Source organism: Chenopodium quinoa, unplaced genomic scaffold (assembly GCF_001683475.1).
Source record: "Chenopodium quinoa cultivar QQ74 unplaced genomic scaffold, ASM168347v1, whole genome shotgun sequence".
Lineage (NCBI taxonomy): Eukaryota > Viridiplantae > Streptophyta > Magnoliopsida > Caryophyllales > Amaranthaceae > Chenopodium > Chenopodium quinoa.
Window position 1 is genome coordinate 2,510,816 of NW_018743691.1, and position 24,767 is coordinate 2,535,582.

Below are 24,767 nucleotides of genomic sequence, written 5' to 3' on the forward strand. Positions count from 1 at the left end.
TGGTTGATGGGAGTTAGTAATTTCACTCACATTCTCTCTCTCCTCCATCCACCTCTCCACTCTCAGTCACAGACTCACAGCCACCAGTTGACAAAATTCATTGCAATCCCAGAAAAATTAAAAAATAAATAAATATAGGGATTAATCCAATTACTGTGCTGTAGTCTTTTTTGTTCTTTCCCTACTGTTGATCAATTAACGTGCTCACTAGTACTATATAATATAAAGTATAATAATATAAACTTCATTTTCCATTTCTCCAAACCAACTACAATTCATTCTATGAGCAAATCTCATCTTCTATAACACCATTCTCAAAAGTTCTGGATACCCAGAACTTATTTTTCTGAGAATTTTTCTGGGTCATCATTCAATTTTTTTTTTCAGATTTGATTAAAATCATGGAAAATACCAAGTTTGGGTGTTTTTTCTTGGTTTTTCTGGGTATTTTTTCTGCTACATTAGCAAATCAAGAGAAAGATAGAATAACATGGTTACCAGGACAACCAGAAAATGTGAATTTTGCTCAATATTCTGGTTATGTAACAGTAGATAAATCAGCTGGTAAAGCATTGTTTTATTGGTTAACTGAATCACCTTCAAATCCAGAGTCAAAACCATTGTTATTATGGCTTAATGGTGGTCCTGGTTGTTCATCAGTTGCTTATGGTGCTGCAGAAGAGATTGGTCCATTTCATATTAAAAATGATGGAAAAAGTCTTTATTTGAATAAATATTCTTGGAATAAAGGTATACTTTTAGCATTTTTTTGGTTAATGTAATGTTGTTTTATGACATTGGTTTAGTGTATAATATGAATGGATTTTTTTTAATGTGTTGAGCAGAGGCAAATTTGCTATTTCTTGAGTCTCCAGTTGGTGTTGGGTTTTCATACTCAAATAGATCATCTGATTTGTATGCTCTTGGTGATAGCAGGACAGGTAATTATTGGGTGTTCGACTTCGTAATTCTGTTACTCGATTGATAAGGGCTTGTTCGTTATTGTTTTTTTTATTGCGAGTTTCGAGTTTTTATTATTTATAAAAATAATAAAAACAAAATGTTGAAAAGTGTGTAAAAGTTTAATGATATATTGATATGACTAGTATAACTAAATTTTAGTTCATACTGTACAACTTTTGTAATCACATTAATAAAAAGTGAAAACTGGCAATGATACCAACACGGAATTTTGGATTTAAAAGGGTTTTTTAAATCCTTTAACTTTTCTAATTTTGAAGTCAAAAATTAGACTTTAGAGTAGTAGGTGCTTCTCATTTAGATTACTACAATTGTACCTGTATTATGTGAATAATGTACTTTTATATCTTGATAAAGTAAAATTATAGATTGTATAGCTTATAATCCTTTTTTTTGGTTTAAATTGTGCAGCTAAAGATGCCTATAAATTTCTTGTTAAATGGTTCAATAGGTTCCCTCAGTACAAGCACAGAGAATTCTACATTGCTGGAGAAAGTTATGCAGGTACTAATCTTCATTATGATCCTTAATTATGCTAATTAATCTTTATGATATGATAATTAATCACATTAATGATAAAGTTTCTGATCATTTTCTTGCATTTTGTTTCAGGGCATTATGTTCCTCAATTGTCTCAACTTATTTACAGAAGAAACAAAGGAATTGCAAAGCCAGAAATAAACTTCAAGGGATTTATGGTACATGCATTTTTGTTATATTTTGCTTTGTTTTCTGGTAAATAGTACTCCCTTCGTCTCTTAAAGTTAATTCATGTTTTGACGGTGACAAAACAAGAACTTTTAGAGACGAAGGAAGATGGTCTCAATGCAGAAAAGTGGAGCATATTTTATTTTATTTTTTTCATTTTTTCTGAATTATGTTCTTAAACATTATTGTGTGTTTCAGGTGGGAAATGCAGTTACAGATGATTATTATGATTACATTGGTACATTTGAGTACTGGTGGACACATGGCTTAATTTCAGATTCAACCTACAAGAGCCTTAAAACTGCTTGTTTGGCTGGATCATCTCAGCATCCTAGTATTGTATGCAACACAGCTCTGGAAATGGCTGATTCCGAGTTTGGAAACATCGATCCATACAGTATCTATACTCGTCCTTGCAACTCGACTGCCTCAATGAAGCGCAGCCTAAGGGGCCGTTATGTAAGTTACTAAGCTGCATTTCTTGATAGAATGTTACTGACTTGTATGTTTGTTTTCCAAGGGGATATCAGTGCATTATCTGTATGAAATCTTCGAATTTTTGAGTGATTTGAACTGCTCCTTGATTGATGTTTGTTACTGTCATATTGTTTTCTTAGTAATATCAGTATTAAGGGAAAGTAAAGTTGTAGAAGCTCATAGAAGTTATGGTTTGAAGGTCCCATTAGCTTCCTAAGTAGCATGTTTTCCAGCTGTTTTAATTGAAGACAGTCAATATTTGTTGGCTGCATCATATTTTTGTAGGGTCTTTACTCTTTAGGTCCTTTTTGTTAAGTCTTTCCTATACCAAACTTGTATGACTTTAACATTTGATTGATTGGGTCCCTGTAATCTCCTTTTTATCCCCTAAATGTGTGTCACCCACTTCACCTTAGACAAACATACATGTGGTAGTGTAGATTGAGGTGGCAAATGGGGTGACAAGTCATTCATTTCGGCTTAGGTGTATTCAGTAATTCAGGTTGGATCATGTTTGGTCTTATTAATTTTAAGGTCAATTTTAGTTCGGGTCAAATTAGAGTCGTCGATTAGATCTGGTTCTGTTCGGGTAGGACCATGTAATTCAGATTAAGTAATCGGATAATCGAATGCAAACTAGTTATATCAGGTGTAGATTTATAATCAAGTTTGATTTGAAAGCACTTACTCACAGTCAATGGGGTATCTGTTTTAGTCCAAATTGAACTGAATTTCTATCTTTCATACTTTTATTGAATGTCTGCATATATATATATATATATGAATCCAGTACTACTGCAGAATTATCTATAACAATGTATATTCAGCAGTTTTGTAGTTTATAACTTACCTGTTACAATCCCCTTAACAAAAAAAAAAAAAAAAAAAAAAAGGTCATGTTACAGGGTTGCTTGTACTTAATGTTGTTTTCTTTCTTTCATCAGCCTTGGATGACTAGAGCATATGATCCATGCACCGAGAGGTACTCGAACCAGTACTTCAATCTTCCTGAAGTTCAACTCGCTATGCATGCTAATGTGACCAAATTGCCTTATCCATGGAGCACTTGCAGGTAAGAACTCATTTTTTTTTCGTGTTAATATTTTTGACAGTAGTTCAGATTATATGCAGCATTGCTAATCAAAACTTAAATCTTTTGCAGTGACATAGTTGGAACTTACTGGTCTGACTCTCCACAATCGATGCTTCCAATTTATCGGGAACTCATAGCAGCAGGCTTGAAAATATGGGTATTCAGGTATTTTTTTGCTGCAATCCTGTTCTGTTTCTCTACAATCAAGCTTCAAGCGTAACACATTTCATCAATTCTTATGTGCTCATTTCTTTGCTTGCCTTCCGTGTTCTAATTTGTGCAGCGGAGACACTGATGCTGTAGTGCCTATAACAGCAACTCGATATTCTATCGATGCACTGAGACTCCCTACTGTGAACAATTGGTCACCTTGGTACGACAATGGAAGGGTAAGTACCATAAACGAGAAAGTATATTCAACTAACACACGAAGTATTAGATAAACTAGTACTTGGTAGTTCATAACACACTTATGCTATACACTTGTACACTTCCTTACAAATCAATGAGATAAGCATGGCAATCTTTTCAAATGTTAGTCAAAAACTTGAGTCCTTTGACAGCCATCATGGACAGTTACATAGACGAGATTTGATTTCATGTCTGTCTGACATCGTAAATTAACATGGACTTGTTAATCTTGCGTTATTGATAGGTTGGTGGATGGAGCCAAGAATACAAGGGTTTAACATATGTGACAATAACAGGAGCAGGACATGAAGTACCACTTCATAGACCGCGACAAGCTTTTATACTTTTCAATCATTTCTTGAAGGACAGATCCATGCCAAGTCGAAGTCGATAAAATTCATGATTATCAAATTTTTATAGTAAAAGATTATTATAGGGTTTGCTATATGATTATTTATTGGAGCAATGGAAAACAGAAACAATTAAAATAGCAGAAAATTTATCAATGACAAATAAATTCCCCTGGAATACCCCCTTTCTTACCCCTATTCTTGCTTGATATCAGAAAAAGTTTTAGGTCATAGGTTTATTTATTTATTTATTTTTTTTATCCCATTTTTATTTGGAAATCTATTTTTATTATTTTTTTTTTGAAGCAAATGTATCATATATATCTTTTTTTTTTTTTCTTGTATTACTGACTGATATTTGTATGAAAAATCTCATTTACAGCAAAATTGCAGAACTTCCTGGCATAATCCTTTTGTTTTGATTTCCTTTTGGATGGTAATGTTGTAATCATATTGGCGTTACGCAACTTTCAATATAACACCCCGATTGGTGTACACTAGCTTAGTTAGATACTTCTATTTTGAGTAGAGCTGATCATGGCTTTGCCCAGCTCGTTAGTGGGTAACATGAGCGCGACACTAATATTGTAAAGCAACTCGCTTATTTTAAAAGGAAAAATTAAAAAGAATAATCCCGTGTTTGATACATCTTCTCAAAATAATCCCACATTTGCGTATTCCAAAAATAATCCCGCCTTTATAAACTATTAGCAAGGGCAACTCAAGGGTTGGGGAAAAAGAGAGAGAATTAGGGTGTTTCATGGGGGAAAGGTTGGGAGTTGGAGGTGAAATCTGGTGGGTGTAATGGTAGTATGGAGGTTTGGTGGTGGTGGTCATGGATAACTGCCATTGAAGGAGTGAGGGAGGTAGGAGGTTTTTTTTGCTTTTAATTATTTAAAAATATGACCAATTAGAAGGTGACGCGTGTTAAGTCACCCTCTAAAACAGGTTTCTAATTTTATAAACCAATCAAAGGCTCATTATGAGAATATGGGATATAAAGGTGGAATTATTTATGGAATACACAAAGATGAGATTATTTTGAGAAGATGTGTCAAAGGTGAGATTATTCTTTTCAATTTTTCCATTTTAAAATTTAAACCAATCATAAAAAAAAATAAGGTATTACGTCCGTTTTTTATTAGTTGACACGTTTTGATTTTAGCACTATTCACATACCTCCCTTTGAGGAAAAATATAGTTAAGTGGGATCTTGTTAGATTCGTTACAATGTAAATTTTCATAATATCAACTTTTTATAATATTTTGCTTATCGGTAATTAAAGATATTAATAATTTAAATTGTGCATTGGCAAACGTGACTAAAGAAACGTGTCAACTAAAAGAAAATGGAGGTTGTATAAATTTTCTCATTAAAATAGTTACTACTTTAAAAATAAACATAAAACAATTTAGACCTTGTTTAGTTCACTGTATTTTTACTTATTTCAAAAAAAATAAGTTCAGATTAGATCAGAAAAAATAATTTCATATCAGATCAGTTTAGAAAAAATAAATTTAGATCAAATATCGTTTTATGTGCAGTTTTTTATCACTAATATCTTTTATTTCATAACGAAAAAAATTCTGAAAATCATATATTAATAAAATACACATTATTACTTATCTAACCATACATCACTTGATAAATTTTTTCCGTATATATTATCGTATATTTAAAGTCAAAGTTTGGTCAAATTTGACATTCAGATCAGATTAGACTAGATTAGATAAGTTCAGATAAGCAAATACAAGGCGAACTAAATAGGGCCTTAGCCCATTCTATACATTACCTGCTGAAGCATGAGATCCTCTAACTCCACAAAATGATATGGATCAAAATAATTAAGCTAGTATTATTGAGGAATATTGACCTACATAAGAGTCAACATGAGTCTTAACATACATAACATATAATTTTTTCGATATTTTACACATTATAAAGGCAATGGCGGAACCATAATTTTTCATATGGGGAGACAATTTTGGACGTTTTACTAATTCGACAAAAATCTCAAAAAAAAAAAAAATGATCATATGAACTTTTTAAATTTGAAATTACATAAAGCACTTATTCCTGTATGGCAAAAAATGAGTGAGTAATAAGTTTCACCACATACTTTGTATGTCCCTAATTTCAGACTATATAATCCAATCATTGATAAATAAAAATCAATTATTTTTATCATATAGTCAAGACTTTAAACAAATTGATAATAGATATGAAGGAGTTTGGATTACATTTGAAAAAAAAAAAATGCAACTCTTTCTTCGAATTATTACAAACAAAAATTTTAGTGATGATAAGCACTTAATAAAAAAAAAACAAAAAGTAGAATTATATTCCAACCGTCTCCTTTCTATATTTTTTTTTCTCTCTAGGTTTCTTCAAAAAAAGTGTTTCATAGCTTATTTTCCTTTAGTTTCTTTATTTTTTTTGTTATTGAATTCAATAAATCCACACTCTTTGAAGGTAATAAATACCCCTATAGTGGGTTTGAGGGTAGAAAGTGCCCCTATAGTGGGCTTTGTTCTAATTTTGTTTTTGTTTTTGTTTTTGTTTTTTGAGTTTAGTATGGTACAAGTTGTTTCATGGGTAAAGATTTATGCGGGTCGAAAAAGAGGTTAATCCTTCAATTATAATTAGATGAATCAGACGAAAATTTTCTTCACGACTACAACAGATCGATAGATCCCTCGACGAAAGAGGTTGTAAATCACTACGCTATAAAAGAGGGTATGAAGAATGTATAATTTGCAACAACGATCGTGAAAGGCAGATTTTATTTGATTCAATTGTCATGTAATTATTAAATCCAAATCTCTTTGTAGACGTCATATGACTTTTTATTTATGAATCAATCTTAATTAAAAATAAAAAGTAGAATTTAGGTACAAATAATCAAGAAAAAAGAGAAAAAAAATATGTATACTTAATAAATTGTACTTCCTCTGTTTTTATTTATTTGCAACACACCCCTTCGACACACATTTTAAGGAAGATATTACACTAAGGGCATGTTCTCTTCCGTTGAAATTCAGTTCAGTTCAGTTCAGTTCAGCTCAGCTCAGTTCAGTTCAATTCAGTTCAGTTCAGTTCAGTTCAGCTCTTAATTTATGTCTAATGATATAAATCCAAATTTCATTCTTTTAAGCTCTTATTACAACGACGACGACAACAACAACAACAACAACAACAACAACAACAACAACAACAACAACAACAACAACAACAACAACAACAACAACAACAACAACAACAACAACAATAATAACAACAACAACAATAATAATAATAATAATATTAACAATAATATAATAATAATAATAATAATAATCAATAAATAATAGTAATAATAATAATAATAATAATAATAACAATAATAATTGAAATAATACTACTAATAATAATAATCAATAAATAAAAATAATAATCATCAATAAATAATAATAATAATAAAATAATAATAATAATAATAATAATAATAATAATAATAATAATAAAAATAATAATAATAATCAATAAATAATAATAAGAATAATAATCATCAATAATTAATAATAATAATAATAATTAATAATAATAATAATAATAATAATAATATGTACATTTGTATATACACATATGTATAGTAATAAATAATCAATAAATAATCAAAGATCACTAATCCGTAGTTAAAAATCATTAATTAATAAGTTCAGTTCAGTTCAGTCAATCAGAACAGGCCCTCAGTAAACGGATAAATTAATTTACAAAATTTTAAGACCTATAAGAATAAAGGGATAAGTTGCTATGGTTTAAATTTCATAGCTTAATCCATTTGTTTACCTAGTTTAATCACCACCTCGAAAAGCGTGATAAAAGGTGTGTTGCAATTATACAAAAATAGAGGAAGTATTAAGCAACCCATTAATAACCGCTATCAACAAAATAGTACTATGTATTTTAGCTATTAATAAAAATTTAATAAAATATTTCCTCTGTTTCCTTTTGAACTTGGTACAAGAGTTAAAAAATTGAAAACCCACAACCACTCTATCAAGGTGGCATTCGTGTTATTATCTACGTGTGATGTATTTATCTATTAATATAGGATTTTTTTGACAATTACCACCTACAGTTATTGCTATTTTAGGAATTACCACTTATAGTTTTTTAATTGAAATTTACCACATATATTTTTCAAAACACTAAAATTTCCCACCATTTCAACCAACTCACAAAGATGACGTCATCCTTGCTATTTTCCTCCGTTTTCTTTCTTCTTCACTCGATTTTCACTTCCCTCTTCTTCCAATTCCATCTTAATTAAGGTATAGCTTGAAATTGAATTGCTAGAAACCCTAATTTTTGAAGGTTCGAAGCAAGAACAATGAATTTAGAAACGCTAATTTCTTATTTTAGGAACTTGATTTTGTATTTGTACAAAATTAAAAAGGAGATGAAGAAGAAAAAGTATTGAAAGAGGAAAGAAGGAAAATGAGGAAAATGAGAGAAAGACTGTTTGTAGGCCCTACCATGACGTCATTTTTTAAAATGGTAAAATTTTTTATCATTTTCATAAAAAGTAGGTAATAAATTTCAATAAAAAAAATTATAGGTGGTAATTGTCAAAAAATCCTTAAAATATATATTTTCAAACTAACTAAAAACATTTTTTTTTAATTGGGGAACAGTTGTCCTCCCTTATTTCAATGTGCATCCGCTACGAGTGAAATGTTAATAAATTCAACCCGAATAAAACAAACCGTTCTTTTTTTATTTTTTTTTATAGATTTCGGATTATAATTTATGACTGTTAACTACGTCTCACAAAAACAATGTAAGTCAAAGATAATAATATTGTTAAACTTATGTTTTTTTTTTATACAATTCTCCCTTATATGTAACATAATGTGGTTAATATTAGATATAAATTATATTATACTAGATGAAGCCCGTGCGATGCACGGTTTGTTAATATTTTTTTTAAAAATATTTTTCATGTTTATGTGATTTTTATTATTATTATAGCATTAAAATATTAGATAAAATTCCTAATCTCAAAAGATAATATTTTATATTTAATTAATTTAAACTTTAGTATCTCATTCGTCAATTTTGCTTACGTGGCATTTGAATTATAATTGTAAAAAAATTGAAAATCTCTTATTTAATTGGCTACAACTTAAATTTATAATCCTACGTGGTGCGCTAAGAAAATTAAATCCTACGTGGCTCTCTAAAAACTCAGGAAAAAACTCCCCTTTATATATATATATATATTATATTGTATAAAGTATTTTAAATCATGATATAAAAGTAGCAAATTTACTATTTTTTATTAGTAGATTCAATCAACATGAAGTAAATTATATAATAATATATATATTTACAAATTACGTGAAACTATATATGACATTGCACATATAATTATTTGTACCCAAAGTATATTCATTGATAAGTGTTTTATTTGTTCACCTATCATGATATTTTTAACACAATTTTGTTGTCATTTTTCTCTCTTTATCCCTTTCTTTAATTTAACCCCTTTTTTTGCAAGATTGTAGCTTTTGGTGTTTATACTCTTCTTTTGTGTGTGCTTATGTCTATAGGTACAAAGATAAGATGAAATATCTTAGGCTCAAAGGAACGTTTAAGGGTGCACATCAAGCTTAGGAGCGGGCGTGGATCTTAAGGAGAGCGAGCGCTCCTTATCACAGCTGGAGCGAGTGGAGCGAGTGGATCAGGCGCGCATCCTTCCAGGAGCGGGCGCTCGTAGCCGACATCCAGCATTTTTTTTGCCCAAATCTGTGCAGTCAAAAGCAGACGCTCTAGCCTTAGGAGCGTGCGCTCCTATGTCAAGGAGCGGCGCTCCTCTTTGTAATACCGATTTTCTTGACGAATTTTACGATGTAATTTTTGGGGTATAAATACGACCCTTGACTTCCATTTTAAGGAACAGTAGCATCCTGCCTTAATAATCGTATAGGCACCCGGGAACCTGCCTGACTGTGAGACCGACTGGTCGAACAGGTGCGAATTCTATAGTGAGAAAGCTCACCCCTCCCTTTAGATGAGAAAGCCCCGGTTGTTATGCCAATAGCAGCGCCGGGCAGTATGGCCTTCCTTCCCCAATAATGCCGCTATCATGTTCTTAGGCCCTTAGTTTCTCTAAACTCTCTTTATTTAGCTTAGTTTTCCTCAAAATTCAATCATTGTAATAGTTAATTGAAGATTATTCTCTTGATTTCAAGTATTTCTGAACTTTGAAGCTTCATTAGTAATCTCTTTCCTCTATCTCTTATTCTTTGGTTTATGTTTTTATTTACTTTGAATTGTTTAATTTCTTCCTTAATCTTGTTTAATTGTTGTTGCATGTTCAATTTTCCTTATTCTTATTGGTTTTCTCAACTTGTTAGATTAATGCTAGAGTTAGGAAGTGTTGTTATGTTGTTCTTCACCATGATTAGCTAGGGGTTGGGTGAAGCTAAGACCCAACCAAGCCATGGGTTGATTAATATTTGTGCTTGAATCTTCATTTTGGGCTGATGATTGATTGTTATAGAATTGGTTAATTGCATGTGTACGTAATTGGATGGACACTTATTGCTTATGTATTCACCTCTATGCATGCATTGAGAGATGGGGTCTAGCTGTGAGCCTTTTCTTATATGATTATGATAAATTCCTTTTGATTGTTGTTCCTTGTTTGGATGATGTAGTAGTATTAGTTGCAATAATTAGGTGAGAAATCCCAATTACTTGTGCCTTAATGCTTTATTGGACCGATCAAAAGACACACCCGAGTTAGTAGTCTACTTCCCATCATTAAGACTTAGTTGGCCTATCTTGTTAGTTGAATTTGGTTTAAGAATGCTTAGTGTTGTGGCTTCGAAAGAAGACAATGTTGAGTGCCCTTGCTTTCTATCACCCAATTTGTGTTCATGCTTGCCTATTGTTTTGATCCATTGGTTTGGTTGTTGTCGATTCCCATTTTCCCTAATGTTTGTCTCCATAGTAGTTATTTAATCAATGCCTACAATTTGTGACCGAACTAGCTTACAACCATTTCACACTCTTGGTGTTAGTTACCCATTCCCTGTGGATACGATCCTCTACTTATCCTAGACTTATCTTAGGTTGGTTTAGGTAGAAATATTATTTGGTTTAGAATGATTGTCCAATGACCGCTCTCTCCCTCTACTATTCATAATATTCATATTGAAAAAGTACAAATTAAAACATATTCTTGGGTTTTAACCACCAGCTTAAGATTTTAGTGACGAAGATGGTCCTTTAATATGATTTCGAAGCCAAGTACTTAAGCATGCTATGCCATCAACCATATTCTTTGAGTTTTAAGCATCAACTTAAACTTTTGGTTAAGTTAGTTGTTTAACAACCTTTCTCAACTTAAATAAATCATTATTTACTTATCTTTTAAATATTATCTTGAACTTAAATCTGTCTCTAAAAGTAATATGTTTGCATAATTTGATTTAACCTTCAAATGTTTAATACTTTGTATAACAGTAGTAAATTAGGTATGGTCATGGATTACTCGAGGGGTTACTCGATCAGGACTCAGGAGTAACGAAACTCAAGTAACCCCTGACCGAATACTTGAGTAACTCTGGCAACTCGAATAATTCTAAGGCAACTTGAGTAACTCCTAACTGAGAAACCCCCATAACCCATGACCGAATAACTAGAGTAACCCCTGGCGCACGATATAGCAGAGCGCATACAAAATATTGTGCTAAATTGTTCGTACGTACGAAGTAGTAAATTAGTAATGGTGTATTACTTCTTAAGTCTCTTATTATAGTGCATTATTAGCTAGTTTTGCTAATTAATCAAAGATATTAATGCATTATTAATTAATTAGTAGCTGATTTTAATTTCTTCATAAAATGTTCCATGAACAAGTTACAAGTAGCTACTATATATCTCTACTCTATAGTCAAATATCACTTGGTCAGTCATAGCGGTGGACTAATAATGTCAAAACTAGATCATATATCTTAAATAAAATACTAGGAAAACTTTAACTAAATTACAATAATAAAACAAATTAGAGGTTGCTTAATCAAATTTGACACTTGCAAGTTTCCCACCAATCATGAAGGGTTACGTCAACAATGATCTAACCTTAGTATATAGTGGGCCCATCTAATCCCAATAGCAAACAGAAGTTCTTCAATTCATTGTCATTAATAGTGCACTGATATTGTAATTAATGAAATAAACATGTTAGAAAATGGAAGGAGAAGAAAAATAATTAGGGGTGATCCAGAAAATAGGGCGTTATAAGGGGCATGAATTGAAGACTAAAGATTATTGATTTAGCTCTTGTGCATTGCCTAGTGGCAGTGTCTTCAACTTCAAGCATCCTTCTTGGCTCTTGCTGTAATGCTATTAAATCAGCCTATCACCGTGTTAGATTGAATATATTTTTATGTTACGTTGCTGATGAACAAGTTATAAATGAGGCGTAATTTAAATGATACAATATTCACTTAGGTGCATCAACAAATTGGAAGATTATATTGGAGGATTTTAGAGTATCTATCGATCTTTTACCTCTGTTCTCATTATGCCTAGTCTGTTAGTTCGGGATGAGTTGGCCCATGTGGAATTTTGACCCAATTGAGCAATTTTTCTTACCTTTTGAAAAAATTGAGCATATATTGATTTTCGTACATAGAGAATGTTATACGAAGTATACTTTAAGGTTTAAGCATTAATCTCCTACTCTCCTAGGCTAGCTAGCTGTCATGTTGACTTGACACATTATTAGTAAAGCATGAGTTGAATATAAAATAAAGAGTAAAGGGTTAGTGAAGACATTTTTTTTTTTTACCCAAAGATTTAAGTGTGTCAAAAAATATTTTACCACTAAGATTAAGTGTAGATAAATTTATAATGCAAGTGAGTTTTGACAATTTCAAATTTGGGATTGTTAGATTGATAGAATTTATCCTAATTATATTATGTATGGTCTTTTATTTTATTTTTCAAAAGTTTCACTTTTGAAGTTGCAATCAATAAAATTTTGAATATATATAATTCATCACTCATAGAAATAATACAAACTATAGTCTTATAAGATCTTATTAAGATGTATCTTAATGTATATTTGAATTACTAATTATTTAACTCTGTAATTTGTTATTTATATAGAGTTAACTACTTTTAGATCGATCATAATAGTCAAACAATTGCAACGAATATGGGAGGAGGGAGTACTTTATTTTTATATTAGTTCATTATATTGAGGAGGATCATAGTTTAGCATCAATTTATACTTTTTTTTATTATTTTTTTTTTCTCGAGAGTTGACTTATGAGTAAATTGGATCAAGTTTAGGTAGGGCTTGCTTCGATTCAATTCGGCTCAATTTATAATCATGCAACAAATAATCAATTTAGCTTAGGTCACAATCAAGTTGATTGTGGATTTATTGTGCCAATTAGTTGTTATTTCATACAAAATTTAATTAATTTGTGGATTAACTTTTACTATCATATCAACTATAGTGTGAATTAAGACGATTAAGTCGAATTCGGATTGAGATAGTAAAACAAATCTACTTTAACTCTTTCTCAAATATTGTAATCCTACTTCTTGTTACATTTGCTACTACCATAAATTTGACGTAGATAAATGGAGTTTGTAAGGAGTAAGGAATAATTAGGAGTATAGATATGGACATATTGCCTTCTTTTCATGAATTTGTCCCTAATAATGTATCCATTTAATCAAATTAAACCCAATTCATTTGGGCAATTACATGTTAGCCCAAGTGATTGATAAATTTTAAACAATTTAAAACCGTCCATTACAATTAGTTAATAATGTTTTCCATTATTCAAGACACAAACTATAAATATAAGATCACAATGTAACTTGCATGTGAAGAAGACTTCTTTGCCTTTATATGACACTATTAATCCTTAACTTTATGCTTAAACTTCTCTTCTAAAGTCCTTACACAAACACAACCAATATGGCTTCACCCACTAGAGAACAATGTAAGATCTATTCATGTTCTCTACTCCTCATCCTATTTTTTTCCGGTGAGACGCTAGCGGCCCGGAGCGCCCGAGATAGAGATAGGATCACCTCGCTACCGGGGCAGCCATTAGGCAAGGTGAATTTTAGCCAATATTCAGGCTATGTAACAGTGGATAAAAGGACTAATAGGTCCCTTTTTTACTGGCTAATTGAGTCACCATTAAGTGGTAAAACCAATTTGAAACCACTTGTACTTTGGCTTAATGGTGGGCCTGGTTGCTCATCTGTGGCTTATGGGGCTTCTGAGGAGGTGGGTCCATTTAGGGTCCAGCCTGATGGGAAAACACTTACTTTAAGCCCATATGCTTGGAACAAAGGTATGTACTTTATCCGTTTCTTTTTAGTTGACACATTTCTTTAGTCACATTTGCTAATGTACAAATTCAATCATGAATATATATTTAATTGATGATAAGCAAAAATTATAAAATGTTAATATTTTGAAAATATACATTGTGACGAATCTAACAAGATTCCACTTGACTAAATATGGTCAAAGAAAGTGTATGAGTAGTGCTAAATTCAAAACGTGTCAACTAATAAAAACGGAGTTAGGATTATTAAATGAAAAAAAGGTATATTTCATATTATTTGTTTCATTATATTATATATTTATATTATATAGTTTGAAGATATGGATATTTTGTTTGTTTGTTTGTTTGGTCATTTTTGCTGATGGTGTTGTCTTTTTGTTCTTTTTCCTATGTTCTTTGAATGTGAAGGTGTTTTGTTGATAATCTAGTTATATGAGTGGTTAGGTAGGGTATTGGTGTTTCACACAAAGTGGCATTTCTTTGTCTAGTCTTCATATAATTGTGGGGAATAAGAGAATGTCACAAGTTGTGCTTCTTGATGAATTTTTAATATGTAGGTTCATAGCTTACTATATAATTAAGAATACATAATGTATTTTGTATAGGTTAACACAATTATTATATTGATCGACCAAGTTAATTAAATTCAAATTAAGTTGTTTTTTTTTTTCATTTCATTATATGTAAAAAAAAAAAATAGATTTGCTTTTCCTTGATTCAAATTACCAAGCTAATTAAAAATCCCCTTAACAATCCTTTTTTCTTATTATGTAGAGGCCAATTTGCTTTTCCTTGATTCACCTGCTGGGGTTGGATTCTCTTATTCAAATTCTTCGGTTGATGTAGAAGAAATTGGTGATAGGAGAACTGGTATATTTCCGTCCCTTTCCATCTCAATTTGACAATTAAGGCTACTAATAATTTAGTACAAATAACATGATACCAAGTATTGCAATGTTCTGTCACTTATAAACCTTATACACATGTTCAGCTCGAGATGCCTACGTATTCTTAACAAGATGGTTCAAAAAGTTCCCCGAATACAAGAATAGACCATTCTACATAGCCGGTGAAAGTTATGCAGGGCATTACATCCCTGAACTCTCCTTAATCTTAGATCGTCTCAACAAAGGAGTTAAAAACCCTACCATAAACTTCAAAGGATTTCTAGTAATATCTCGATCTCTTTCATTCATGATATATAGTTTATTATTATATCTCGACCTTATATTATAATATTATATTTGATTATATTTTAATATTGCAGCTAGGGAATCCAGTGATAGATAACTACCTAGACAACAAAGGATCATTTGAGTATTGGTTCAATCATGGGTTGATATCAGATGCAACATACAAGGCACTAAACAAGTATTGCTTGAATGACTCGATATTGTTCCCAAAGGGTGAATGTAATGGCGCACTTTTCAAGGCTTACTCGGAGTTTGGAGACATCAATCCCTATGACATTTATGGCCCTGTTTGTGATGATCTTTCCTCCCTCCACCCTCACTTTGTACGCTATTATCCTCCTTTCTCTCTCTATTCGCCCAATATTACATCTGTTTCGTAATAATTACATCATTTTGACTTTTTTTTTCTTTTCTAATTTTGATAACTACCTAGTTAAACTAGTATATTATAAACGTGTTTGGTCAAAATAATGCAACTATTAAAGATTAGACGTAATAGATAGGATTTTTTTTGTAAATTACCACCCAAAATGTACCATGTATTGAAATAACCACCTTTTTTAAAAAAAAATTAAAAATAACCACCCAATTTTTACAAAAAATGTAGCTTTTACCACCCGACCTATACTCTGACCAGTTTTTCGAGCATGACTCCCACATAACGACTGTTTTTTATTTTTATAAAAGTTGTTTCTCTATTTATTTCTTCCATTGTTTCACAAACTACTCCCAAACTTAAAATTCTTCATTTTTTCCCACAAATTCTACCAATTTTTACTCCAAGTTTTGTAAATTGACAAGCGAATCCTTTGAAAAACGCACTTAAATTTTTTTACACCAATTTGTACATCAAGGTAATTGAAGATCGCACTTCATTTTTATTTTTATTTTTTTTAGTTATTTTGCAATGTTTAATGAAGTAGAATTCAAGTTATATGATATTTTTTGTTTGGAATGTGTTTTATTAGGAATTTAATGATGTAATCGTTGTTTGATTCATTCAATTTAACTTCAATTGAAATTTAGGGTTCTTCATAATGAAATTGTGGGGCACATGATTGGAAAACTGGCCGGAGTATAGGTAGGGGTGGTAAAACGTACAGTTTTGTAAAATATAGTTGGCTATTTTTAATTTCAACAAAAATGGGCGGTTATTTCACCACATATTAAATTTTAGGGTGGTAATTTACAAAAACATCTTAATAAATATAACATCTTGTATTGTCTGTAATAATATTGAGCTTGATTGGGTGAGAAATCTACTCGAGTTTTGAATATGTTGAGTTGAAAACAGACTCGAATGTAAATTTATTGTGTTTCTAAAACGTAACCATCTTTTCAATAATATTCAATTAGGATTACATTGGTGATTATCTCAATTCCTGTAGATTTACAAATAATAGTTGATTTTTAAATATATTGACAAATATTTTGGTGAAATCATGCAGCCATTTAAGTACAAGGGGAATGATGATTGTATAGTGACATACACAATAAATTACATGAACAGACCACAAGTACAAAAAGCTCTTCATGCTAACATCTCTGGCTCTATTCCTCATAGTTGGACTGCTTGCAGGTTTGCATACCACACCAATTTTATCATAACTCATTTTCAATTTTTTTTACTGCTTCATTCTTTTCACGATAATTATGTAAGGGTCAATAAGTTCAGATAAGAGATCGGGATTTTCAGGAAAAAAGAACAAGGCCTAATGAACCCTGGACTTTATATCAATTAGTATCATTATATCCTGTTAGCATTAATCAGACATCGAAATAGCACCATTTTGTACAATCTCTGAGAATGTGCAGGATGGTTTCTTCTGTGAAATTTATATCATGAAGATGTATTTATGTGTTAAGGTTTTCGTGCTATGCAGTGAAGTTGTTCGAAGCAGTTGGACTGACTCCCCGAAATCTATGCTTCCTATCTTCAAGGAACTCATAGCTGCTGGTGTTCAGATTTGGGTATTCAGGTGATTTATGTCGCCTTAATTTGATGTTATAAGCACTGTCATATACGGGTTAATTTTGGTTAGAGTTAAAATCTGTTCTTGGGTTTAAATCGGATATGAATTAGTTTTGCCGTGTCCATTTACTTGTTCTTATCAATTGGTCAATCGTAAATGTAACTCTCAGCAGTATCAGAATTTACCCTTTACATACCAGGAATGCAGTTAACTGATTCTTAAAATTTTCTCCTTACAGTGGAGACACAGACGCGATTTTACCACTAACTTCAACAAGATTCTCCATCAATGCCCTTAATCTCAGTACAATTACAGAATGGTATCCTTGGTATGACAGTGAAAAGGTCAGTGCTTACAGTTTCTGTTATATTACAACACTACAGCAGCATATAGTTGTGCAGATATTATGTTCTGTTAGTATTACTCAGACTTTCTGAAATTCTGGTTGACGATTTCTGAACAGGTTGGTGGATGGAGCCAAGTATATAACGGACTAACCTACGTGACAATCAGAGGTGCAGGACACGAGGTTCCATTGACTAGACCCCGACAAGCTCTGCTTCTGTTTCAACAATTCCTAAGGAATCAGCCCATGCCTCAGATTACAATTACAGATTAAGCTATGTGACACCATAAAGTTCGCGACAAAATTAAACTATAGTATTGTATGATAGAAAATGTATCATTTTTATTATATTGTGTGATCTTGGTAGGTTAAGTAAATTGTATGATCTCATATATATGTACTCAATTATTTGTCAAAATATGAATCAGGACTTCATGCTTTCTGTTTGTGTCAAAAAAGAATTTCTGTTAAAACAAATACAATTTTCATGTTCTTTGTACAGCAAAAAATAAAATAGTCCCTTTTGCTAAAGTATAGGAGTATAAACTACTATAAAGTTGGATTATGGAAAATTGTTTCATCATTTATATAGTTTATCAAAAATACTCAAAATCGATGTAGGTAGAATCGTTAGAATTGCTCTGATTGCTGTCACTCCCGGTAGAACACTCAGCAACCTTCTTCTCCATTCCAGGGGGAGGTGCATCCTTATTAGCAAACCGCGTAAAATCTACAGGATCAGGGACATGAGGAGGGGCAGCACATCTAACAAGTGCCCAATTCACCCCTTCAAAGAAAGGATGTTGCTTAATTTCAGTAGCACCCCTTTTGTAAGCAATTCTCTTATGAGGCTCCTTAACCAAAAGTCCACGAATCAGATCACGGGCCACATTGCTGACATTTGGGTTATCAGGGAACCTCAAGGGTTGGCCAACGATGTTGAAGAGGGTAGCCCGGTTTCCTTGCCCTTTGAAAGGGGTGGTACCATGTAGGAGCTCATATAGGAAAATACCAAATGTCCACCAGTCTACAGCACTACCATGCCCCTCCCCTCGGATAATCTCAGGAGCAAGGTACTCGTGTGTACCGACAAATGACATAGACCGGACATTGGTGGGCTCTGCCATCAACTCAGGGAGTGATCCATTTACAAACAGCCCAAAATCTGATTTAGATTTTCTGTTCTTTTTGCCAGGGAGTATGCTGCGAGGGAAGAAGCTTGAGGGTTGCATACACCCCTGCACTGCTAATTCCTCGTCGAGGATCCCACCCCCTCCACTTCCACCACCACTACCACCATTAGACACATGAGATGAGGAAGACTTGACAAGGGTTGGGCTGACCGAGCAACGGAGGGAAAGATCAAAGTCTGAGAGCATGATATGACCTTCTTCCCTTACTAGCACATTCTCTGGCTTAAGGTCTCTGTATACAATTCCAAGCATGTGTAGATACTCCAATGCTAATAGTATTTCTGATGCATAAAACCTGCATTCAACATGAATTCACAATATAATTCTAAAATCTCTTGATTGTTTTAAAACATGATTATGAACAAAGACTTTAAGCCTAGAATGTAAAAGAAGTAAATCAAGCTAGAAAAAGTATGATTTAAGGCCACTATAACATAATGTTTTACTCCCTCCATTTCTTATTATGTGCAACAAAGGGAATTGTGTCCTTTGTTGCACATAATAAGAAACGGAGGTGGTAGAAACATAAGATCATCATAAGGGAAATAGCTAGGAAAAGTTACTGACCGAGCAGCTTCCTCAGAGAAAAACTTGTTAGGCTGCTTCTGTCTAAGGGAATGAAGATTACCGCCACTGCAGAACTCCATGACCAAGCAGTAAAACTTATCGGTCTCAAAATGTGTGTATAATGTAGGCAAGAAAGGGTGATCAAGCAAGCCAAGAATCTCCCTCTCAGTCTGCGCCCTAAGTAACTTGTTCCTACTCGCGAGTGAAGCCTTATCCATGACTTTCATAGCAAAATGGGTGCAAGTCCCTCTTAAATCAACAAGATAAACACTACCAATATCTCCATACCCAAGCCTCTTAAGGAGTCTAAAATGGCCAAGTCCTGATGGAGCCTCTCTTGCATTCACCGCGTTTATAGCATCCCATCGCACATCTCCTCCTGTATGAGGCTTTAAGGGTGCAGAACTCGTGCTCTCTATGCTGTCACTCCGGTGGTGCTGGTTCTGATGGTTATTGCTGTTGTTGCTGCTGTAGCTGTGATCTCGCCTCTGAACTGTCACCTCATGACTTGAGACCGGCCTAGGAGAGGGTATTCGACGTTGGTTCCCAGCCATCAGGTTATTAGACCCTGGCTTCCATAGAGGTTCCAGATGTTTCTTCTGCTCCCTGAACTTGCTTTGGGCAGGACCTGTTGGTTTAGGCATCGAGGTTGGATCCATTGAGCCTGGTTCGGGTGAGCTATAACCCGAGTCCATGCTGGTTTTCGATCCCCAATCAGGACTCATCCTTTTCGGCTCATATGAATCATCTTCTGATGATGGATAGCTCATCTGTTACATTAACATCATAAAAATATGAACTCTTTCAGATGATCACATACATTTTTTTTTTCTAAGGACAAAAAATCAAATAAAAATCGCGTTTTTTGCTTAAAAATTTAAAGAAAAATTAAAACATTACCACGTAACAAAGATTAAAACATCGTTACATAATGTACCTATATATTATTAAGGGTGATGATTTCACCAAGGCAAATATCTTTCCAACCAAGAACAATTTACTTAGCAAAGAACAATAATTCTCCGAAAAATATCTTTTAATTTTAATCATTACGTATACAAACAATCATTGTTATAATCCCTCAAAAAAAATATGATTGTTATAACAAATCAGTTAAATTTAGAAACTTGTTATGAAGTTGAGATTTCATAGGAGTCCAACAGACAAGAATGAACTAATTTAGAACACGTATTTACAATGACATAAATAGAGACGTGTAACAAAATATAATTAGGTAAATAAAAAAAACGACCACAAAAGGTAAATGATTAAAAAAAAAGCCTAACCTCAGAAGTATCAGCCCTCTCCACAGGCTTAAATGACGTCAGCGGCGCGACACAGCAACGCTGATTGAATCCCTGGTTAGGTTTTTGTGGAAACCACATTAATAACACAGTTCAATATGAATGATATTATGTTCAAAAAAAATTTCTAAACTTTAGAAAATAAAATGCAGTTTCCTAATATATTGAATACATGAAGTATATCAATCAATGTTTACAAATGCAGGCCTAGTGCAAAATATATGCACATCATCATAAAAGTGTGACATTTAGGAATAAAAATTGATAAGTTCTTTTTTTGTTTGAAATATTTTTTTTTTTAATTTTTTTGAAAGATTTGTTTGAAATATTATTGATGTGAAATCATGTTCTATTAATTTTTATTATTAAGGCTTAAGAAATGAAATTGTGCTGAGCACGTAGAATGTATCAAAAACGGCCAAATAAACCTATTTTTGACCAAATCCTATCACCTACCAAGAACCAACACAATGTTGGGATTTTGGAGTTTAATTAATTGGTATTTATTATCATATTATGTGGACCAAAAAAAAAAAAAAAAACTCAGTATCACCTAACGATCAGGTAGCATTTTTACCATTCAATCGGTTATACCTTGCTCATTTGCGCAAATGAGCAAATCGATTTTGCACTTATTACGTATTTGATGAATTTGCTCAAGGTGCAAATTAGAAAAACTAACTTAGTTGAACAAAACAAATTTGCTCTTTCTTTTCTAAATGAAGAAAATTTGTTTTCTCCTTTTGTATGAATGAGCAAATATGATAATCAATGGTATAAGTAATATAAAATGGCAATCTGTCCCTAAATTACATTCCTAATTCTCTCTATTATGTGAGGAATAAATGTTAGAAATAGGAATATAATTTAGGGGTGGAGGGAGAAAAACATTACGAAGTATTAGCAGTGAGAAGATGAAAAAAAAAAAAAAAAACGTACTTGTTTCATCATTTAGAGTATCATCCTTAAGAATTAAAGAATGGATGGTCTCAACTAGTCACCATTGCATTCACCTCCTAATTGACATAAAAATTTTATCAAATACGTAGTAATGTTTTTTAAAAAAACAAATCAAATTAAATAATTTTTCTTCTTTCTCAAATAAAATTATCTTGAGCAAGTTAGATATTGTACTTCTTGCAAGGAATATCCATCAAATTTATGAAAATGGCCTCGTTTTAAACTTTCTAATAAAAAAAAAAAATAAGCCTAATCCACATATATCTTAATACGTGTTTAGCTGTATTAAAAATAAAGAATATACTCGTAGGCATTCAAAACGACAAATGGCACAATGTGTGCACAAACACATAAGTACGTCACACATTGGTACATTCAAGACATATATTGGACTTGACGTGTGTACATAAGTGTATATGGTATATTTTATGCCCAAGATTAAGTTTACGGTAGTCAAGTTGCCAACCCAAGATTATATGAGTACACTAAAGTTTAGTATTCCATATATTTAGAATAACTTTTTTTATTAGTTATAATCCAATCGTGATTATAATATCATAATTGATGTTGAAACATACCATATCATGCCAAAATCACCAAAAATGGAAAACAAAAATGGGAAATAGAATTAAAGGTTATGAAGAACGAACCATTATGCAAAAGCACAAGCAAAATTCTTAGAGCTTCATATAACAAACCCAATGATTAACATCCAACTTTTGTCAATTTTGTAAGGCTCACAAACAATGAGACAAATAAAAATTTTGGTAGATGATTTGTTTTGTAGTAATTGTCAAGAAATTTGGAAGAAAAAGGAAGTGAAAAATTAATATTCGTTTTTTTTAAAAAAAAATAATAAAAAAAAATTAAAAAGAAAAAGAAAAGAGGGAGAGAAAAGGACGTGGTGGGATGAAACAATTGTGGAAAGAAGAGGAGAATAATTTTAATTAATTCCATTATAAAAAAAGATTAATGGATATGCGTTGAAAGCTGCCAAATAGTGGTGGGAAATGAGAATTTGAGATTTTGTGGGATTCCCCCACCTCTATTTTAAATTATTTTTTAAAAGTTATTTTAATTATGATTTATGATCATATAATTAGGCATCTTTATGGATTATTATTAGTATTTTTTTTACGATCTTGCTCACGAATGTCCCCGGGAAGCATTTAAAATATTACTCAAAATGGTATGAATTTAGGAAAACATGACAAGATCACGCGTCAATTGGTGTAATTAATGTTAATTTTATTTTAATCTTTCTACTTTTAGCTAACTTATCCAACGTCCCCAAGGCGTTTGTTAGCTTTTGCTTTTTTTTTTTTTTTTTTTTTTAATATAACTTACAATGCGTTTTGTTCTTAAAAAAAGAAAAAAAATTACAATGTGTTTTGTGTGTGGCAGATCAAACCATGTGATCATTTGTAATATAACAAAAAAATTCCTATAATATTGACTAAGGGCCTGTTCACTCCAACTTAATTTCAGTTGAGTTTAGCTCGTAATTTTCTTCTCTCATTATTAATTTTAACTTAGCTTAGTTCAGTTCACTTCAGCTCAAAGTAGTTCAATTCATTTCAGCTCCAATCAATTCAGTTCAGTTCAATTCAATTCAGCTCAATAAATGTGAACAAGACCTAAGCAATCCCTATAACACTAACAAAATATCTTATAATCGTTGACCACTTGACCGCACATTGTGACCAGTCACATTAAAATTTGTGTTTAGCTTAATATTTAGACTTTTTAATACATTTCAAAATTGGTTAATTGCACTCTTTTACTAGTGCTTAGAGCAAGTTTAGCCCCAAGTCTTAAGATTTGGATGTGACATCATTTTTGGTAGTCCCCATTGAAAATGATATCATCAAATTCTTGTTAAGACTCACTAAGACTTACACAAATTTATCACTTTAGCCCTAAGACTTAAATATTTGACATATTATATGTAGAAAAGTGTAAAAAAAAAAAAAAAAAAAAAAAGGATAATAAAAATAAAAGTGAAGTGGTTGAATGAGTGGGTCCCAATCTCAAGTCTTAAGTTGAGTCTTGAAATTTCAAGACTCAACTTGAGACTTGTTTGAGATTTTTGAAGAAAAATGAGAAAAATCTTAAATATAAATCTTAAGAATCAAAATGATAATGTCACCCCAAGTCTTAAGGGCTAAACTTGCTCTTATAGTGAGAATCCAAAAGGGATCAAATTGTTACCCCATAGCCTTCATTGTTGATGCTTTTTTGTCTTTTAGAACCATATATTATTATTATTATTATTATTATTATTATTATTACTATCCAATGCCTGCGTTAGTTTTGAAATTTCTCCAAATAATAATAAGAAATGTAATTAAAAATTGGGTAATGCTATACATAGCCCTTAGGGCTATATATAAGCATTGAATTTACTCTTGGAAAATGTATAAAGTTAGGAATTCATGACAAAAACACGCGCAAATCGGTGTAATTAGTGTGTTTTTGTCATGATTTTCTAAATTTAAACAATTTTCAAGAGTAAATTAAATGCTTATATGTAACCCTTAGGGCTATGTATAGCATTTTCCTTAAAAATTAAAAGAAAAAGTAAATTTATTCTTCCAAACTTGAGCATTTGAAAGTGATTTTTGGAATACTTAGAAACAGATTTGGTGTCATGTTTTTATGCAAACAGGGATATACTAATCGATAAGGGAATCCATCCTCTTAGATGCCTGCCCTTTTAGCCTCGCTACCTCAAAATAAAAACACGGGCTATCGTTATTCGTTAACATCTCTTTTATACTCCGTATTACGGAGTAGAACATGTTCGAAAAAATTCCATATTGTGACAATTGACAAAC

At 31.9% G+C, this 24,767-nt stretch overlaps 3 protein-coding genes across 4 annotated transcripts; 2 read left to right on the forward strand and 1 right to left on the reverse strand.

The window, feature by feature from the left end:
• On the forward strand, positions 1 to 4,218 carry LOC110683742 (serine carboxypeptidase-like 27). Its single transcript, XM_021860140.1, has 9 exons — positions 1 to 750; positions 846 to 941; positions 1,393 to 1,485; positions 1,594 to 1,679; positions 1,888 to 2,148; positions 3,111 to 3,238; positions 3,329 to 3,424; positions 3,543 to 3,648; positions 3,915 to 4,218. Exons 1-9 carry the CDS (start codon positions 402 to 404, stop codon positions 4,062 to 4,064), a joined length of 1,365 nt encoding a protein of 454 aa, XP_021715832.1. The 5' UTR covers positions 1 to 401; the 3' UTR covers positions 4,065 to 4,218.
• Positions 4,219 to 13,934: 9,716 nt separating this feature from the next.
• On the forward strand, positions 13,935 to 18,394 carry LOC110683744 (serine carboxypeptidase-like 28). Its single transcript, XM_021860143.1, has 8 exons — positions 13,935 to 14,397; positions 15,169 to 15,264; positions 15,386 to 15,564; positions 15,662 to 15,910; positions 17,036 to 17,166; positions 17,471 to 17,566; positions 17,799 to 17,904; positions 18,024 to 18,394. Exons 1-8 carry the CDS (start codon positions 14,013 to 14,015, stop codon positions 18,177 to 18,179), a joined length of 1,398 nt encoding a protein of 465 aa, XP_021715835.1. The 5' UTR covers positions 13,935 to 14,012; the 3' UTR covers positions 18,180 to 18,394.
• An 88-nt stretch (positions 18,395 to 18,482) lies between these two features.
• Positions 18,483 to 21,125, reverse strand: LOC110683743 (serine/threonine-protein kinase AGC1-7-like). 2 transcript variants are annotated; one of them, XM_021860142.1, is made up of 3 exons: positions 20,953 to 21,125; positions 19,667 to 20,436; positions 18,483 to 19,394 (listed from the first exon to the last, which is right to left on the reverse strand). In XM_021860142.1, exons 1-3 carry the CDS (start codon positions 21,049 to 21,051, stop codon positions 18,503 to 18,505), a joined length of 1,761 nt encoding a protein of 586 aa, XP_021715834.1. In that variant the 5' UTR covers positions 21,052 to 21,125; the 3' UTR covers positions 18,483 to 18,502. The 2 variants fall into 2 exon arrangements, with proteins under 2 accessions (XP_021715834.1, XP_021715833.1); XM_021860141.1 differs by having other exon boundaries at positions 20,604 to 20,968.
• Between the last annotated feature and the right edge of the window lie 3,642 nt (positions 21,126 to 24,767).

Excerpts from the sequence above, each read along its gene's own strand:
- LOC110683744 (XM_021860143.1), top strand. The coding sequence starts at position 14,013 with ATGGCTTCACCCACTAGAGAACAATGTAAGATCTATTCATGTTCTCTA. Across the intron at positions 17,167-17,470 it reads CATAGTTGGACTGCTTGCAG|TGAAGTTGTTCGAAGCAGTT; the intron begins GTTTGCATACCA and ends CGTGCTATGCAG. Across the intron at positions 17,567-17,798 it reads GTTCAGATTTGGGTATTCAG|TGGAGACACAGACGCGATTT; the intron begins GTGATTTATGTC and ends TTCTCCTTACAG.
- LOC110683743 (XM_021860142.1), bottom strand. The coding sequence starts at position 21,051 with ATGTGGTTTCCACAAAAACCTAACCAGGGATTCAATCAGCGTTGCTGT. Across the intron at positions 20,437-20,952 it reads AGAGGGCTGATACTTCTGAG|ATGAGCTATCCATCATCAGA; the intron begins GTTAGGCTTTTT and ends TTAATGTAACAG. Across the intron at positions 19,395-19,666 it reads TTCTCTGAGGAAGCTGCTCG|GTTTTATGCATCAGAAATAC; the intron begins GTCAGTAACTTT and ends TGTTGAATGCAG.
- LOC110683742 (XM_021860140.1), top strand. The coding sequence starts at position 402 with ATGGAAAATACCAAGTTTGGGTGTTTTTTCTTGGTTTTTCTGGGTATT. Across the intron at positions 1,486-1,593 it reads TGCTGGAGAAAGTTATGCAG|GGCATTATGTTCCTCAATTG; the intron begins GTACTAATCTTC and ends ATTTTGTTTCAG. Across the intron at positions 3,649-3,914 it reads CTTGGTACGACAATGGAAGG|GTTGGTGGATGGAGCCAAGA; the intron begins GTAAGTACCATA and ends CGTTATTGATAG.